Source organism: Daldinia caldariorum, assembly GCF_022478825.1.
Source record: "Daldinia caldariorum strain CBS 122874 unplaced genomic scaffold F4812scaffold_5, whole genome shotgun sequence".
Taxonomy (NCBI): Eukaryota; Fungi; Ascomycota; class Sordariomycetes; order Xylariales; family Hypoxylaceae; genus Daldinia; species Daldinia caldariorum.
The window spans coordinates 618,092-635,995 of NW_025953041.1; the positions used below are offsets into that span (position 1 = coordinate 618,092).

Sequence of the window (17,904 nt, forward strand, 5' to 3'; positions counted from 1 at the left end):
CATAAACTCAAAATGACTTTTGAGAACAATGCCACCAGGCCGCGATGATATTAATGGCTTACCCCGGGATATATATACTGGGGTTCTCCCTGTAATACCGTCCGATTTAGGCCCGGATAATCCGTCTCGTAGTAATGCCGCAACTGCCGCATCCGCTGCTGGTGTCCGAGCCTTGAGCGCCCAGGCTATCGCTTTTTACTTCAGGGCTCCCGTCAAAGCTTTTTTCCGGACTCGAGTTGACTATCTTGCGTATGCCCGTAGCGTGCATCAGGCACAAACACAACTATTCACCGAAGCTGCTGCTAATAGTCATACGGCTTCGAAGCTAGGCCTCACCCTTAAACAAGCATGGATGTGGGCACGAGGTACAACACCAGGCTTACTCGCATCTGTTATTCGACAACATGGCTGGAGCGTCATACCCGAGCAGATCCTCCCACCTCTCATAGCAAATGTTGGGGTTGGGGCGGTATTGTATACTAGCTACCTACACATCTTGGCTCAGCTGCATGAAGAAACGTCGAGGGCACAGAAGAGAGTATTTCCCCCACCAGACCCTATCCACACATTTACTGCCGGTTTCATAGCCGGAAGCATACAAAGTGTTGTTGCAGCTCCGCTTGATGCCATCCAAGCGAGATATGACCATCGTGATCTCATGTCTGGCAACGAAAATGGGAAGCCGAGGAGCATGTGGACGTTCTCGGCAGAGAAGCTTAGGGAAATAGGACTGCGAGGAGTCTTCGCAGGATGGGGTTTATCTTTCTTAAAGGATAGCTTCGGTAGTGCCATTTTCTTCAGCACTTTCGAATATGTCAAGGCTCAAGGGTTTTACCGCTTCATCACGTGGTACTATGGAGGTTTACATCCCGACGTTGTTGATGTGTTGGCTCAAAAGAGGCCACCCACTCGCAAGAGCTCGCACGACAATGCTATGAAGGATGGCAGCCGTCCAGTTGTTATCCGTCCCCACTACGCAATTGAGCCGATGTTCCTGCTATTCGCTGGCTTCACGGCCTCGCTCACTCAGCAGCTAATTCTCCATCCGTTAACCCATATTCAAGTTGAACACTGGGATCATCTGGAAGACCTTGACGCCAAAGCGGCAAAGTTGAAGAATTCAGAGACTACAAACCCCGATAAGCCAAAGCGTAAGTGGCGCATGCTCAGAGCTTATTATCATGCCTACCAAGAAACATGGAATAAGTGTATGGCGGAAGCAACTGCAGAGGGCATGGGGTTGACACGATGGCTATACCGTGGGTTCTGGTGGAATACTAGTAAGTCCTTCCCACCCTAAATATGCTAATGTCTAAGTCAGATCGACATGGAGTAAGATCTAACTACATGCCTACAGTCCGACAAGTACCGAGTACTAGTGCCGGTCTAATCATCTTCGAGTTAGTCCGACGTAAATACGGAAGTGGGAATGAGCCTGTGCGAGTCGCGAAGGACGATTATGAAATTCTTTTAGAATAAGTTTAGATATTGATTTCCAGCGTTTTTTTAGCTTCAGATACAGGGTAGACATTCCCAACTTGGCTTGAGGCATACTCTAACATAGCGACGGGACGGACGTACAGCTTTTCAGCATTTCCGATGTAGACATAAATCACGCACACGCGACTCAATCTATCTACCCTTATTTCCAGCACTGCGGATAAATGGTTCAAGAGGAAGGACCTGTCCTTCCGGTGTGACGCCTTCGTAGATTTCTGTCCAGCGGTATTTCCAAGCCTCGGGGGTCGGCCAGGCGTTTTCTGGGTCCCGCAGCCACAGACGTAAAAGATGACGGCTGCATGAATGGAACGAATCTCGTCAGCAATATGGAACAAGACACGTTCAGCTAGACAAATTTAAGGTATGCTTACCGCTTTTCGGCCGTGTCAGTGAATCCGTCTCTTGCGTGAAAGATGGCGAGGTTATTTATGTACTGGATATCTCCTTTTTGAAAGTCGGTATTTACGCAGTACTTCTCGCCTAGGAAATGAAGTGTATCGAGAGCCTCAGCTTGGGCCTCCGTGATAGGCGGAATGTCGGCGCTGCGCGGAAGAGCGCCGAAACCGACGAAATACCGTCGGCCATATTGTAAGGCGACCCGCTCCGGTGTTGAGTCCGTCGCAGGGAAGTGATACAGCAGCGGCCTTTCTACGTACTGTTTTTCGGCCTTTTCGAATCTGGGTTGCACACTGGTTATTAGTGGAACTGAGATATCCGTGCTTATTCGACGGGAAAAACACAGCTCAACTCACACTTCCATGTCCCAGCTCTGTGACAGAGTATGGATGAGATCCGGACGAGTAGCAGCAATCTCGTTGTATACCCGCCACGTGCTCGCTAATTTGCTGGCACCCCCCGCCGCGGACGTCTCGAGGGCAAATAGAGACACGATATCGCCGGAGTCCGTATGGAAGACCTGCTTGTCGGTAGTGTAAGCCGGACTGCCGATGGCGCCGTTGTTCTGTGACCAGCTCAAATCTTTGATGTGACTAAGGACCACGTCGGCCTTCTGGCCGTTATACTTGTGATCTTGTCGGCCGCGCAGCGCAGCGATATGCGCGGAAATGCCCGCATAGATGATGACGTTTTCCTCCCGGGAGTGGTCGTCGACGCGCAGACCACGGATGACGAAGAAGCCGTGTCCGTTGTGCAATTCTGCAGATAAACGACGTAGTTCCGCATGGAGGTTCGGGAGCGGGAACGTCTCTGCAGTGAGATGACCTAGCGACAAGCCCAACCCTATGGGAAATAGTGATATTAATAAGAGCCCACGACATATATACCTAAACCGGCAAACACCACGGCTTACCCTTAAAATGGTCGACTGCCCTATCTATCTCGTTAAGCTGTTCGTTATTTAGAATATAAGTCCAGTCATATGTGTCTGCCGCTGTTGCACCTTCCCAGACTAAATCTCCCTTTAACTGCGCAGGAAACCCTTCCGGAAGCGTGGTCGGCAGATTCCCCTCTTTGAGCCGACGAGCCGCCCGGGCCTGCCACTTATCGTAGTCCGGAGCATACGAGATATCGGGTTGACCCGGCGGGGCAGGCGCTTTCGGCGTAACGTACGTTACGGTACTTGTAGCCATGCTTGGGTTAGGTATGTGCTCTTCTCCAAATCACAACTGGATCTCAGTTAGATTGACTTTATCCCTTTTCAATCATTTGTTCAGCTCAGGTACCTAATATAATATTTCTTCTACAGTCAATATGAAGTTGCACTCATGTAAGTGGGATAAATGAGCAACATGACCCTAAAATCGCGTCATTTATTGTTCTCCAATGCGACTTGCGACCAATTATACTCTCGACGTTGATAACGGTATTTCAAAATCGAGTTACTCGATTTAGGTATGTATTCAGTCTACTCCTTTAAAACTCATGCCAGTGTGTAGCTTGAAGAACTATAGCTACATCTTCCTAACGCTGATAAAGGGTTACTGAATAATGCTTCTAGTACAGGTACTCCCTATAATTACCTATATATACTCTAGCCCCAATGCTGCTCGTCGCAGTCATAATATACTATACAGTCACCAACCCGAATACTTGCTTGTTTCCGAGACTCTGGAAAGAAGCAACACAACATAAGCTATCCATACACCCATACTCCCAATGAAACTTTCCAAGCAATAACACCAAAATATGCTTCTATGAATAGCAGCCGACATTTCCTTCGCGATTAAATATCATTGACCTCAAGCCTAGTTAACTGACAGCTTCACAAGTTCATCTTAAAATTTGAATCGGAATGCGTCACGAGAACCGCCTAAACGGGGCTTTTCTGGATCCGTCGACCGGAATTGAAAGAGATTCCTGGTGGAACAGTTAGGTCGAGTTGTGAATCTTTTTTTAGTTGGGCTGATCACTGTTATATCAGATCTCCAACATCTTGTTGCGGCCGGCGCTCACGCTTGAATTCCACTTTGAACTTTGCCACCTCCTTATATATGCCATAGAACGGATGCGTCGCCAACCCTATCGTGCCTGTTATTGTTAGATTGGCACCCAGTTAGGACTATATCTGGTGTAGCTGATGGAAGGTGATAGCGTAAGACTAAACTTACCTGCAGATATCTTGAATACAGCACTGCCGAGTCCTTGAAAGAACCCTTTGAAAACCCCAAGGAAACCTTCTTTTCTTGCACACTTGTAAGGTAGCACGAACCAATCCGTGAGACCGTCAAGAAGTCCATACAAGAAGTACTAAAGTAAGCCAAGTCAGAATCGGTTGGTCGAACGTATGCGGCCATGAGCACTTACCTGGACGGCAGCAACAATCGACGACGGAAAGCCGGTGATCTGAGGCCATTTCCGAACGGTCTCGTCTTTGTACAGGGTCGGGGTGAAATGAAATGCCTTGGCAAAGCCGTGGCCGATGGTAAAAGGAATCTTAAGCGCGCCGGCAATAATCAATCCCACGCCTCGAAGGATATCCCAACACGCCGTCCAGAACGGATGATACCCTTCCTCCTCGACCGCCTCTTTCTCTTCGCGATGATGCCTGGCAGTGCTCGCAGGCACGGGCTGCTGCTGACTCTCCAAATACGGCGAGCTTTCGTACGCCTCCTTGACGGACGCGTAGGACGCGCTTACAGGCGGCTGGCGGGGCGAGCCGGCGTCGATCGTGCTTCCAGCGAGGTCATCCATATTTGCTATAAATTTCATGCCAAAGTCTCGTGTTCCCGTCACGGACATCTTGGAGGTGGTAGCAGAGGGTGGCCGCTCCATTTTTGAATGCCTCGGGGCCGGCTTACTTGTCTGGAGAAAAAAAAGCCAACGCAATGCAAAGCTACTGGTACCTAACCTTTTTATCCTGCTGCCTTGAGCTAAGTTCCAGGTAGAGCTACCTTACATGCAGGCTGGTCCGATTTAAGTTGACAAGCAAGCAGCCTTACGATTAAAAAAAAAAAAAAAAAGGGGGGGGGGGGGGAGGGGTGGTACCGCAAGTATTAAAAATAAAAATACAATAACAAACGAGGTTGGAGGGAAAAATGGTCCCCTGAAAACCACACGTTTTGGCTTTGGAGAAGACAGGCCGGAGTGTAGATCCGCTTAAGGCACCGATATTATCGCGAGGATGATTGGCTCAATAAGCATCCATGGGTGCCAGCCTCGGTGGGAGACGCGCTTGGTCCAATCGGCTCTCTGATGAAACCTATCGTGGCGCAGCGTATCATCATCTGCTCTCTCCGCCTATTTTTTCAACAATACGATTCTCTTTTGATTTGTCTCCAGGGATAATTTGTCAAGCATTGCTGCCTATGAACTCACTTCCACCAAGCTATCTCACCGTCAAGTTGGCTGATGGTTAAAGGATCAAGACCCCTACCACGTAGGTCGCCGTGACAAATTCGGTGCCGGAATTTTCTCCGAGAAATGAAACACCGATACTTCTGATAAGCTCACGAGCTCTTCTCAGAGCATGTATGTCATATCGTCAGACTACCTCCTATCCATATCAATATCAATGGATGACCGTAGTCACTGGGTTAACCCGTCAATCTGCTACGACCATCAATTGATTCAAGAAACACATATTGCAAATATTACTGGATTATGAATTATAGTTGCAACTATCCTCCATTAATTATCGTTCTCTAGGTTACCTAGATCAGGTACCTAATTGCTACCGTTCCGTTCCGGCCAAGCATCGTATAAGCCCTCATGCACAGTCACATCTCCGAACGTCACTTCTCCATTACCGTCGTGGAAGAACCGGATTTCTCGCGAAGCAGCATACCAAGATCTATCAAGCTAACGTTAGAACTTATCACCCACGTATATCAAACATACGGAGGGGGAGGTGTGGAGAGTTGAGGTTAGATAGTAGGTACTTACCGAACCCAGGTGCCTAACCCGAATCTTTCATTGGCATGTACTTCGACAATGGCATTATCCACCACGATAGTCAGCTTCAAGCTTTCGATCTGGTCCTGCTGGCCGTCACTGCCATCCTGCGCCAAGTCGAACAGACGTAACCGACCCGCCTCATTGGTCGTATCGATCCCGTCAGTCGTCTTCGCCGCAGCGCTAGAGTTGCTGCGGTCGACGACGATAGACTCGTTGGAGAACTGGTAGTAGATGGTCGTGCTCTCGTAATCGGAGGACAGGATCTGGAAACCCGCTCGCAAATCGCTCCCGCGGGAACCCTTGGGGAAGGACAGCGTCGCCGTGATCACGTAGAACTTGCTATCGGGGACCTTCTGGAACGGCACGACGCCCGGCTCGCTCAGGGTGCGGCCCGGCTCGATAGTAGCGGTCGTCGAGGCGTTGCTGGTCAGGGCAGCCAGGGCCTCGCGCGCGATCTCCTGCTTCAGGGTGACGAGCTCGACGACGCCGGATTGGTTGGTGGAGACGACGCGCCACGACGCGGTCTCGCGCACGAGCTCGTTGTCGACGACGTTGCGGATCTTGCCGACGCTCAACTCACGCGGGAGCAGGAGCGCGCCGGTCCAGTTCTGCTGATTAGTCGGGAAGGGCAGAGTCCCGTAGAAGTCTCCGGTGAGCCAGAGGTACGAGAGGAACCGGTCGGGGGCGCCGCTTTTCTGGGAAGCTTTCGAAGTCGCGGGCAACTCCTTGCCGGCAGCGGCATATGCGGACCTTCCCCAGTCAAACTTCCCAGCCATAGTAGGTTGGAATTTCACCGTTCCATTTTCAGAGGTGGAGATGTTGCCAGCTGCCCAGAGCATGTCGTGGAATTGCGTGAACTGGGGCACGATTGGCTCCGGCGACCATTCGACGCCTAGTGTCGTGAAGATTTCGCCTTCGACATTGTACCCTTGCTCGTCCAAGCTGAAGACGTTGCCGACCTCGAAGTTGAAGCCCCAGCGGCCGGCCCAGTTGCCGTTGCCCCAGGTCGTGTTGGCCGGCTCGTGCCACCACTGTCCCAGTTCTTCCCAGTACTGGAACTCCGGGTCGTGCTGCCGGTAGAGGAACTGGCTAGGTCCATCTCCATGAATGCCTCCAGAGATGACGACGTACCAAGTCCCAGGAGCGCTCCCAAGTTCGGCGTCGAGCTTGCTGCTCTGGAAGACATACGGGTCGCGGAAGGCTGTCACATTGGCCGCGAAAGGTGGTCCTGAGATGACCGGCCCTTGCTCAAGCTTTGCGAAGGTGCGGCCTCCGTCGCGAGATACCGCTAGGGATTGTGTCTCGCTTCCCCGCGTGTATGGGATGGTGAAGTGGATCGGTAAGTAGCTAACAGATGTATATAAGAGAGTAGGCTTGCCGTCGATACCGCTGGGGATGACGGATCCGTCAAACACCGCGAGCGGGTCATTCTTCCCGCCCTCTACTATGAACGGCAGCCCTTCCGGGTTTACATCACGATACGTGACAAGATCATCGGTCGTAGCGCCTGCAGCACCAAGATGTAACCAACCGACGTGAAAGAGCCCAGTTTCAGGATCGGCGTAATGCATACACGGGTCACCTATATGTCCTGTTGGTGGGAGAACGTGTGCTTTGGGTCGCCATGTGTCGAAGAGGCTCCGATCTGGAAGAGTTGACAAGTTTGGTGGTGGCGCATTGTAGTCTATACCTTGCCGTACGGCAAGAGACCCTGCCATAACAGCTGGTGAGAGCTTCATCGTGTCTTGGGATGCTGAAGATGAGGCTTCGTCAAGATGAGCTTTGAGTCCTGAGTGATTAGGTTAGGTACTTAGTGAGCCCATCATGCGTAGCCATTTCAAGTATTTATACAACAATCCATCGAACCTCATCGACCCATCGGTCAAATACCGGTAAATTATTCCCACTACGAGGTTGTGATGTGACCTCGAAAAGCTTGGAATTTGGAGATGGTTGTGGGGTTTGCGGAGAAATCCGTTCTGGGGGGTCAAGGATGAAGCCAGAGATGTGCGGAGAACCACCTGGATAGCACGGACGCTAACTACGATGAATATAGCTTCGGTCTTATTCACCATCTTTCCAATGCCTTAGTGCTTTAAAGTCTCGCCATTAGAACAGTCCATGAGAAGACTATTGAGGGCTGGGCAAGAAACAGCTCCGCAGCATGACGATGGTAATCTCGGCATAAATCCGATATCGTAGATGTTGAATTTTTCTAGAATGTTACAAATCTCCAGTTCCTCATACGTTACTGGACGCTATGAGTTCCACTTCTGCAGCGGACACTCCGGGTGTGAAGGGGTTGAAATATAACAGCCTGGAACACCAAATATACATGGGTAGGTACCTATATACAACGTACATATTTACAGATTACTGAACATGGCGTGATTATTTTGGCCTGAGGAAAGGATGTGCTTCGGTATTGAGCACATAGTCGTCGAGATTAATGACATCAGGGGTCGAGAAGAGCAGGTAAAAGTATTTCAACGTCTCTGCGAACCAAAAACTCTGTACTCAGGGGTCAGTACTACGGTACTCGGGAGGGAAAAAAAAAAAAAAAAAAAAAGCGCACGTCCATACTTACCTCCATATAGTCCTCTTTCGGCAATTCATCCGCCATGCGGGTCACGTCCTTTACGGCCGCGTGAGTCCCCCGATCGGTCTTAGTTCCGTTGGCGATGGCGGTGAACATATCCCATCCTATGTCTTGCCAAACTGTGTTGCCAGTGAGGCGATGCATGACGAACACGCTCTCTATCGTCTCTGGTCTTAGGATATACCGAGGGTCCTTGGCAGTGGTAAACCCAAGAGGAAGATGGTCCTTCCCTACAACATCGAAAGTCAGCAGACGTTGGTTAATAGACGATGGCATAAATTCAAGTTGACTACTTCGAGGAGTACTACGAGAGAAGAGAGGGAGGGCCAAGGAGAGATCTAGTGCTCCAACTTACACTCGGGTCTTTTCTGCTTCTCCTCGTCAAACCTTTTCTTGTCCCACTCGCAGTCGTCAAACGACTTGCAAGCTACCATATTCAGCCGTTCGGGCATCATCCCCGTCGGAAACGCTCGATACCCGTACACGCAGCCGAGCGTCAACTTTGCGCCAATATTAATGTATCCTGGGTTATCAAACAGCTTCCCACTCAGCGCATAAATACCGCCAAGGTAGCAAGCAAGATGCTCAGTTTCTTCGTCTAAGGTTACCTCGCCCGATGCGGATACACTGGCACTACTAGCGATAAGCATCTCCATGTTATTAGGCACCATGGGTCTAAAGAGCAGGTTTGTCTTAGCAGCCTCTAGGAACCCCTTAGACATCATCTCGTACTTCGGCTCCGTGCCTCCCAGGAGAGCATACTCCTTGGGAAGATACTCGTATAAGCTATCAGCAGATCCGGCAAGAGTGTACGAGTTCCCCGTTACAACGTCCTGGGTCCTCATAGAGACGTACGTGGGCCACAGTCCTGATATTAAAGTCTGGTTTTGACCTCTGTAGAAGACGTCCATCACCCTCGCGGCAGCATCGTAATATTTGGGGTCACCTGTGAGCTGCGAGAGCCTGGTTAGCTCAAGGGACAGCGTCCCCGGAGAGGCAGAGACGACGGAAAACTCGACAGAGAGTGGCTTCCCTGTCTTGGCAGCTTCAAAATCGATGAAATCCACAGGCATCCGATTTTCCGTGTTGAAAGCTACGTAAATCAAGTCTCCAAGTTCAACAGCTTTCGCACGTAAGACATCCCGCTTGCTAAGGTCGTACGTTGCAAGTAGACCCCCTAAGTAGCGAATGTTCGTCTCAAAAGTATTAACTCTGGAAGAAGTTGACCGACCAAAGTCGATCTTGGAAACTGCATCGACCGCCTCGTCAAACTCCTCCCTTAAACCCAAGATCCATAGGGTATCGAGCGAGTCGACTAGAGTCGCAGCCCATCCGCTGAACTGGTCCTGGAAACTCTCAGAGATCGGCTTTAGGGCATCCTTCATCCACGCGTACTTTTTATACGCGGCCCAATCCTCGAGGAAGACTTTCTTCACCTCGAGGCGTCTTGCTTCCCGAACTCGTTTATCGGCAGACGCCTCGGAACGGAATTGAGCCTGAACAGGAAGACGACGGGGCTTTCCCGCCGGCAAAGGAGTTATTTCCTCGGCGGGATAATGCAATGGGACGGTACTCCAATCGAAGCTACTTCGCTTCAATTCGATCGGGAGAGAGGTTGTATCACTGTTCATGTGCCGTTCGAGCCTAGTGAATTCGGAGGCCCACAAGCCCGAAAATGAAGCTGAAAACATCCACCATATCGCAAGGGCGCCAGCCAGAAGTATCAAGGTACGTCTATGCTTGCGAATTTGGTGATGCATTCGCATTATGATACAAGACCTACGTAGCCAGACGCAGGAAGCAAATTAAAACAACGCAGATATCGCAGGAAGAAAAAAAGGCAACAAGAAATCAAACCATGTTTACAGGAATGCATTTCTACCTACCTACCTAGGTAGGTAATGTTAGGTAGATCTGTTTGCCGATACTACCTCTAACGTGTCATTTCCTTCTTTCTTAGCCAAGGGGGGAATCCTTAAACTCAACAATAACAACCCTAAAGACACGATCCGAAGTACTTCCAAATAAGTGTTATTTCTAAGCGTTTTCAAGTATTTTCCAACATTCATAAAGCTTCATAAAGTTTTATCATTTCTTACGAAATAAGAATCGGCAACCGGCCGGGGGTCTAAGGGGTCAGGGGGTGCACGGAACAGGTACTCCGCCAAGGAGAACACGAACCACGTTCTTCGTCCCGTACCAGGCGATTGGACCCACAGGACCCATCGGATCGGTCTGTCCCATTTCCTGTTGAATAATCATAAATGGCGACATATCAGAAAGCCGAATAAAACATCCAATTCTAGTTCTGGTCCTGCTACCTGAAGATTAACCAACGCTGTTTTTTTTTTTTTTTTTGGTCCATCGTACGAGGACTTGCATGCCAAGCCAAGGCTTCATGATCCGTTACCTTGCTTTAGATAGGTATCCTTTAGAGCCGAGCCCCTCCGTCGTCAGGTACTGACTACCTAAGGAATTGGTTTGTAGTTGCGTAGATTTTGAATTATTCACATGTTTGTCTGAGGAGAGGTATTCAAGCAAGGTACCTTATATTAGGTACCTATTCAAGAGAATAGGTACTTCAGAAACCATGAACCTTAAGTTTGGTAAGCATGCATCTCCTTCGGACTGGCTCTGAAGTCCTATGGATGGACAAAGTAAGGCGGGCTTAGGCAAAATAACTACCACCCCTGGTCATCTAAGAGATCAGCAATTGCACCATGGACTAGATCCCCGCGCCGAGGGTATGGGGATCAATTTTGCCGGCATTCAACTTTGCGGGGAATTCCCGCCATATGAAAGGACGTATACGGGCACAATGTGAGAATTACTTCTTAACCGACTCTTAGAGCATGTTGGTCAGACCTGGAAAATAGCAAAGCTGGTGTAGGATAGGCAATAAAAGTGAATAATAATGATCATAATTCGTAACGCCATCCGGGCTTGTTTGTCGGTGTTAGTGCTCAGCCCCAAGACACTAGCTGAACGATGTGAGAGGTCTTGCTTAGAAGGATTGATCTCGGACTACCTCCATGCGTTAGTAGCCCACGATCCATCGAGTTTGCCAACAACCCCAGACGTCAAATATGTCGAGAACGAGCAGATAATACCACTTGGCGCCGGAGAATGGCATATCGTGGAGTCGCTAGGAAAGTACAACCACACGTTCTCGGATCCTGAGGCAGGACAGGTCGCGACCATTACCACGATCACCGAGAATGGCGTTGGTGCGATTTACCTTGTTCGTCTCAAGGTGGAAGATGACGGAAGGATAAGCGAAATTGAATCACAAATCACACGAGATTCCGATGGCGCAGCGCGCTACGAGGAGCGAGGCCAGCCAGAAGCCGTTTGGCTCGAGGTTGTTCCGCCTGAGGAACGGATTCCTCGAGACAAGTTGATCTCACAGACCAACAAATATTACACCGGCATGCAGGGGAACGACCCCAAGGGCGACTACAGTTTCTTCGATAAGGAATGTAATCGTCTGGAGGATGGTCTTCAAACGACCAACGTCAAGACTGGTGACCCTTACGGTCATTCGAACGATACAGTGTTTGCTTCGCTGAGTTGCGAGGAGCAGTTCCAGACTGGATTTCTTGGATTTGTCACAAGGATCCGAGAACGTCACTTCCCTGTAGTTGACGAGGAACGTCAGGCAGTGTTCGCTGTCACCACTCTGGATCATAACGGTACGGTGAAATCGTTGCCTAGCGTGAATGGCACATCGTCACCAATTCCGCGTTACTTCGAAACGCCTCGTTCGTTAAGAGCAATGGAGGCATTCCGTTTGCGCGGCGAGAAGCTTTATCGCATCGAGATGACGCTGATTGAAGTTCCCTACAACATGCGAGCGGCATTTCCCGAGGTTCCGCCTATAGATGTTAGCGGGCCCGGCACAAACTTCACCACGTACCCGATTCCATGCGATCAAGTCTGCCTCGAGAATGTTATAGGAGATGTCCTCATGTCGATCAGGATTCACGACCATACGCGTTTACCCTTGGCGAAGGGAATACGCTACTCCGAGAATGGCCAATTCGTAGCTCTCGGAGACGGCTTGTGGGAGACCTTGGAAGCAATCTCATGGACGGACAAGTATGGAGCAGTGTTATCTGATTCCAAAAGCGGAACGGCTGGCTACTGGGGATTCAGTACGGAACATAATATACCAGGCGTGCTTTCTCTACGGATAAAGGTTGATAACGGCCAAATAACGGAACTCGAAGCCCACGTAGTACGTGGAGAGAGTGCCGACAGTCGTGGAGGGACGGTAACGCTTATGCGCCCGCCGCTTCCAATCGAGTGGGAGGGCAACACCACGAATCTCCTCAATCCCATATTTCAGGAATATAGTGCAAATGGTGAGATTTCTCCGGAATTATTGAATTCATATTTTGATGGCCTAGAAAAGCATTCGAGCGAGGGTGTTCCATTTGCTGAAGGATGCATAAGGCGCGACAACTTTGGCCAAGGGAATCTGACTTGTGCTGATCAGTTGGAGGGGAAAGGATCAACTCCAAACGGACTCTCTAACACTACAACAACAGTGCGTGATGGGCGAATACTTGTTGCAGATAGCAAGAGAGGAGTCGCGTTGGCCGTAGCTCTGGTCGATGAACCTGCCAACGGTCCTGGTCCACTGTTGCCAGCAAGTCGCGTTCCGGGAACTTACATGATTCCGCAGTTAATCAAGGTTGACAACGGGTTGATTTCTCATATTGAAAGCGTTATCAAATGGGTTCCGTTCGGATATACGTCTGGATGGGGAGAGAGGAGGGCGAGAAAGGAAATGGTGATTTAGAGTTGTTGTTTTCGTGTACATGTTTAGAGGTGAAAAAGTTGAGAGAATGTAGGTCCATACCTGGTATGAGCTTGCCTAAGATAATACTAGGTACCTGTAACACAAATGGCCCTTATGGAGGCCCCGCACCCCGCACCACCTGGCCATTACATGGAAGCTACAGCGACGGACTGATAGAGGGGCCATCCTTGCAACTTTTCAGGCTGGGACAGCCCTAAACATTCTTCGCTGTACATTAGGTACCTAACCTAAGTACAATACATCTTCAGACCTTTAAACCTCCTCAGACCAGTCACCAATAACAACATTAGGTTATAGGTTAGGTACCTCACATACGTACTACTACTTATTTAGAGAACTTTGCAAACAACTTCTTCGATATCCCGAGACTTCAAGGTCTCAACTCAAGCTCAGCATGCAGTCCGGAATATCTGGTATGATATTACTACTACCCCCTTTTCTTCAACTTGAGAATAACAGCTTCCCAAGATACCTAAGCTTACCTCTTTCGTGAACAACAGCCTCCCAAGAGCTGGTCACCCAGTTCAACAAGTTCTTAGCCGACCCAGCACAGTTCGGACTACTCGTTACCATCACCGGCGAATCCCTAACTCCATCAACCACCATTCAGCGGTCCTCCCTATCGACCGACTTCGATTCCGACCTACCCAAGCTGTCCCCTTACCTGAAACCCGACGAACCTCTCTATGTCATCTTGCGGAGATACGACGCCGCTCCATACCTAATAGCTGTTACCTATGTGCCCGACACGGCCAAGGTTCGGCAGAAGATGCTGTTCGCGTCGACGCGGCTGACCCTTGTGCGTGAGCTGGGGTCGGATCACTTCCGCGAGACTATCTTCACCACTATGGCCGAAGAGCTGACTGCCGAGGGCTTTAAAAAACACGACCGCCATAACGAGCTCGAGGCACCTTTAACGGAAGAGGAGAGGTCGTTGGGGGCGGTCAAACGAGCTGAGGCCGAAGCGGGTGCTGGTACTGGCGTTCGTGAGATCCACCTTAGCAAGACCATGAACATGCCTGTCGCTACCGATGCGCTGGTCGCCCTAAGCGCTCTAAGCCGTGAGGATGGAAGTAGTATAGTGATGCTCGTAAGTTTCTATTACCCGCTAAGATCTCAGAGTATGATGAACTAATAAAGATATAACAGAAAATCAATCCCGAGAGCGAAGTTGTAGAGCTAGTACAAGACTCATCTTCGCCTTCCACAATCCCTGAGCTCGTCAATACTATTTCATCCACCGAGCCTCGTTTCACATTCTTCCGATACAAAGCTACACCCCCGAGCGGAGGAGAAGAGAAGAACGTGATACTATTCTTTTACACATGTCCCGTTTCCGCAGCTACCAAAGCTATCAAGTTCAGAATGATGTACCCGCTTATGAAGCGTGCCGTGCTCGAGGTGGCTACGAAAGAGGCTGGACTTAATGTCGAGAAGAAATTCGAGCTCGAGGATCCGAGCGAGATCACCGAACAGTCCGTTACGTCCGAGTTGTTCCCAGAGGCGGAAGTTAAGACAGCTTTCAGAAGACCCAAGAGGCCCGGCAGGTGAAATATCTCAATACGAATTTGATTAGATCAGACCGACTAGTATATTAGCGGACATGAACTTGGAATTAGCGAGAACCTATAGGAGATAAGGAAGCAATGCGATTATATTTCGCTAGATATCCTGATATGATATGATATGATATAAATATGACACCAACACGATTAAAATTCCAAATGGCCAACGCGAGATCTCCCCTCCATAGTAGCCATGCTACTACAATATCGCACACAGTAACCTAGATGATCCTACTCGCCAAGACAGGTATACATACATCCTCTCCTATTCTTCGTATCTACTTCCCGACAACAGACTCGGTCCGCTCTCCTCCAACTTATCCTTTAAGAATTCGTACACGGTAAACGTTACAGCCTGGCCCGGCGCAACACGCATTATCCTCGGCGTGATGCCCTTGTAGAACGCGTGGAAGCCTTCTTGTCTACATCAACGTGTTAGCAAATAATTTTCTCTAAAAAAATATATAAGAATTAAAAAAAAGAAGAAGGGGGGGAAGAAGAAGAAGAAGAAGAAGAAGAAGAAAATAAACTCACTTAAACATATCCATCGCAATCAAGCTAATCCTCTTGAACGCCGAAACCCCCTCCTCGGCCGGCGTCTTCTGCAACCGCGTCTTGATCGTGTCGATCGGCGCATTACTCAACGGGCCCATAGCGCCGCTCACCAGCCCGATAAGCGTAGTCTGCCAGCTCGGCAGCGAAGCGGCTCCCCCGTCTCCGTTCCCGCCTCCCGGCGCTTGCACCTCCTTCTTCTTCTCCTGCCACCGCAGCAGCACCTCCCGGAAATACGTGTACGCGGTGAAGTTGACGGCCTGGTTGGTGCCCTGGCGCAGGGCCGTCAGGCTCACGCCGCGGTACAGCGCGCTGATCCCCTCCTCGCGCACGACGGTGTACAGCGCGTGCGCGGCGTTGCGGTACTTGGGCACGTCGAGCGGGTCGGCCATGCTGTGGTGCTGGGCCTGCAGGCGGATCTTGACGACCTCCATGGGGGTGACGACGGCGACGGCCTCCGTCACGCCCGCCGCGAGGCCCGCGATGAAGGTGCATCGCCCGGACACCGTGTGCGACTCCGAGTCCGCCAGCATCTGCTTGTACGCCTCGAATGACGTGAACCGGATCGCCATCTTGGGCACGATCCCCGTCAGCACCGCCCCCAGCCCCTTGTACAGCCCCAGCGGCGTCTCCCGCCGGACGATCTCCGCCCCCGTCCTGATGAACCCCCGCTTGGACGCGCCGGGTTGTCGGGCTCGGCGCGAGAGCTGCATTCGTACTTTTATCGTGTCTGAAAGACGACATTAGAGATTAGAGATTGGGTTGCTGTTAGCGAAAGGGAACGGGGGCCGAGAGGGGAGTACGAACCGAGAGGATGGCACACGAGAGCCTCCATCATGCCTGCTCCACCTCCAGCTATTCGATGCTTGTCAGTACACGGTGGAAATTTAATATATTTCAAGAACAGGTATGACCCAAGAACGCACCGATTAAATTTATCGCTGCGGTTGGCGACGACTTGCCATCCTTTCCTCCTACTTTTGTCGCCATTATGTTTTATCTGTCCAGGGCTTGCGCCCAGGTAGTATATTCTGATATATGCTTCCGTTCGTGACTGCGTTGTTGATATTGGTCGAAACACTATAGAGCGCTCTGGAAGGATAGCCACATGTGATGGCCGTCACCAACGTGCTATGGAGTAAGTAGTATATTACCGAGGGAAAACAGGAGCTAACAAAGACAAGAAGTACTTGGTATACGTAGTCAAGCTTCAAAGAGACAGACACGTGAGAGAGAGAGAGAGAGAGAGAGGATAAAAGAAGAGAAGAGACCTCGAGCTACGAGTATAGCAACGCACAAAGAAGAAAGAAGGATTGCTATAGGAACTAGGTCAAGATAGCTAGCAAGTCCGACGAGTTGTACGGGGTATTTGTGCGTATAAGAGACTTATGACTCATGGGAAACAGGAGAAGCAGAACAGCCAAATTTCCAAGAAGGATCCCGAGTCAGGAAGTCGAAAGCTGGGATATCTTAAGTACTTATCTTAGGTTAGGTAGGTAGGAGGTACCTACCTACCCATAGTATATATATACATATATAAAAGAAAGCCAGGCCTGATGTCTCCAGGTACAAGCATTGCCGAGCTCCAAGCTGACCTGACCTACCTTGGATACAGGTAAACCCGTCATACCGGAGCTTCGAGCAAAGCAAGTGACTAACAATACATCCAGCGCCTACTTGAAAAGTTCCGCGGCTGGGGACGTCGAACGCGCCCATCGTCGAATCTCGTGCTTCATCACCCCCATCCCCTTACCCCCTTGGGTTTAAGCTGCGTGCATGCTACTAGGTACCTGTAGTAGAAAAAGGTAATTTTGCTGTGGGGTCGAGGGGGCTAGATCGACGACGAGTGATGACAGCAGAAACCTTAACATGTGTAAGTGTGTAAGTGTGTAAGGGTGTAAGGGTGTTTGCGCGCTTCCCCCTTTCGTCTGGTCTAGGTGCGTGTGTGAACGGGCTGCCGGAGCAGCCCTCGTTCGGGAAACCGGAGCTCCAGTTTCTTGTTAAAGGATTAGCCATTGAACGAACTAGCGGCCATCAGGAAGTTTGGATCTAAGCCCCTTCGAAAGGGCTTTCAAGCATCCCAATTGCTGTTTTTATTGGTCAATCAACAAATACCAAGGGTATTCTTTTACCGTAAAATTTCGCTTTTTCCAGATTCGAATTCTCTTAACCCGACAGCTGGAATGTTGACAAGCTCCGGCCTGTGATCCTTAGCTGTGACGTCGAAAAAGGATCTGTTTACCGACTGAGAGCCGAGCTTGTGATTTTGCGGGGGGGAAAGGCTTGGGCCCCTGGGGCAACCAGACTTGACAAGGATTCATCCCACAATGATACCTAGGTACGTACCAAGAACTTACGTAGCGGCGTAGATGAGTTAGACCTTGTGGTCCATATCGGATACTACCGGGTAAGAGATGCTATTTGGTGTCACTTGTAGTCTTTAGTTCTTTGAGGCTCTACATAGCAGCAATACTTTTGGAGTCTATCGACATAGTTAATCCTTCACTTGC

The 17,904-nt window shown here is 50.1% G+C and overlaps 8 protein-coding genes across 8 annotated transcripts; 3 read left to right on the top strand and 5 right to left on the bottom strand.

Annotated features, from left to right (window-relative positions):
- Positions 1-28: 28 nt before the first annotated feature.
- On the top strand, positions 29-1,479 carry F4812DRAFT_457802 (mitochondrial carrier; the record flags this gene model as incomplete). Its single annotated transcript, XM_047937243.1, has 2 exons — positions 29-1,280; positions 1,358-1,479. 2 exons carry the CDS (start codon positions 29-31, stop codon positions 1,477-1,479), a joined length of 1,374 nt encoding a protein of 457 aa, XP_047791578.1.
- Positions 1,480-1,632: 153 nt separating this feature from the next.
- F4812DRAFT_450506 (Clavaminate synthase-like protein) lies at positions 1,633-3,089 on the bottom strand (the record flags this gene model as incomplete). Its single annotated transcript, XM_047936098.1, has 4 exons — positions 1,633-1,795; positions 1,872-2,177; positions 2,253-2,739; positions 2,810-3,089. 4 exons carry the CDS (start codon positions 3,087-3,089, stop codon positions 1,633-1,635), a joined length of 1,236 nt encoding a protein of 411 aa, XP_047791579.1.
- A 782-nt stretch (positions 3,090-3,871) lies between these two features.
- On the bottom strand, positions 3,872-4,731 carry F4812DRAFT_457804 (uncharacterized protein; the record flags this gene model as incomplete). The annotated part of the gene is made up of 3 exons (XM_047937244.1): positions 3,872-3,987; positions 4,068-4,206; positions 4,264-4,731. The coding sequence occupies 3 exons, from the start codon at positions 4,729-4,731 to the stop codon at positions 3,872-3,874; spliced, it is 723 nt and encodes a 240-aa protein (XP_047791580.1).
- Positions 4,732-5,468: 737 nt separating this feature from the next.
- On the bottom strand, positions 5,469-7,987 carry F4812DRAFT_323890 (glycoside hydrolase family 32 protein). Its single transcript, XM_047931486.1, has 2 exons — positions 5,842-7,987; positions 5,469-5,749 (listed from the first exon to the last, which is right to left on the bottom strand). Exons 1-2 carry the CDS (start codon positions 7,590-7,592, stop codon positions 5,623-5,625), a joined length of 1,878 nt encoding a protein of 625 aa, XP_047791581.1. The 5' UTR covers positions 7,593-7,987; the 3' UTR covers positions 5,469-5,622.
- F4812DRAFT_323915 (glycoside hydrolase family 47 protein) lies at positions 7,919-10,792 on the bottom strand. The gene is made up of 3 exons (XM_047931487.1): positions 8,808-10,792; positions 8,441-8,682; positions 7,919-8,364 (listed from the first exon to the last, which is right to left on the bottom strand). Exons 1-3 carry the CDS (start codon positions 10,216-10,218, stop codon positions 8,245-8,247), a joined length of 1,773 nt encoding a protein of 590 aa, XP_047791582.1. The 5' UTR covers positions 10,219-10,792; the 3' UTR covers positions 7,919-8,244.
- F4812DRAFT_323994 (uncharacterized protein) lies at positions 10,793-13,693 on the top strand. Its single transcript, XM_047931489.1, has one exon. It carries the CDS (start codon positions 11,367-11,369, stop codon positions 13,254-13,256), a length of 1,890 nt encoding a protein of 629 aa, XP_047791583.1. The 5' UTR covers positions 10,793-11,366; the 3' UTR covers positions 13,257-13,693.
- Positions 13,465-15,100, top strand: F4812DRAFT_323959 (actin depolymerizing protein). The gene is made up of 3 exons (XM_047931488.1): positions 13,465-13,690; positions 13,778-14,367; positions 14,427-15,100. Exons 1-3 carry the CDS (start codon positions 13,672-13,674, stop codon positions 14,826-14,828), a joined length of 1,011 nt encoding a protein of 336 aa, XP_047791584.1. The 5' UTR covers positions 13,465-13,671; the 3' UTR covers positions 14,829-15,100.
- Positions 14,968-16,858, bottom strand: F4812DRAFT_324123 (mitochondrial carrier). Its single transcript, XM_047931490.1, has 4 exons — positions 16,321-16,858; positions 16,202-16,249; positions 15,377-16,124; positions 14,968-15,264 (listed from the first exon to the last, which is right to left on the bottom strand). Exons 1-4 carry the CDS (start codon positions 16,382-16,384, stop codon positions 15,108-15,110), a joined length of 1,017 nt encoding a protein of 338 aa, XP_047791585.1. The 5' UTR covers positions 16,385-16,858; the 3' UTR covers positions 14,968-15,107.
- Positions 16,859-17,904: the final 1,046 nt, after the last annotated feature.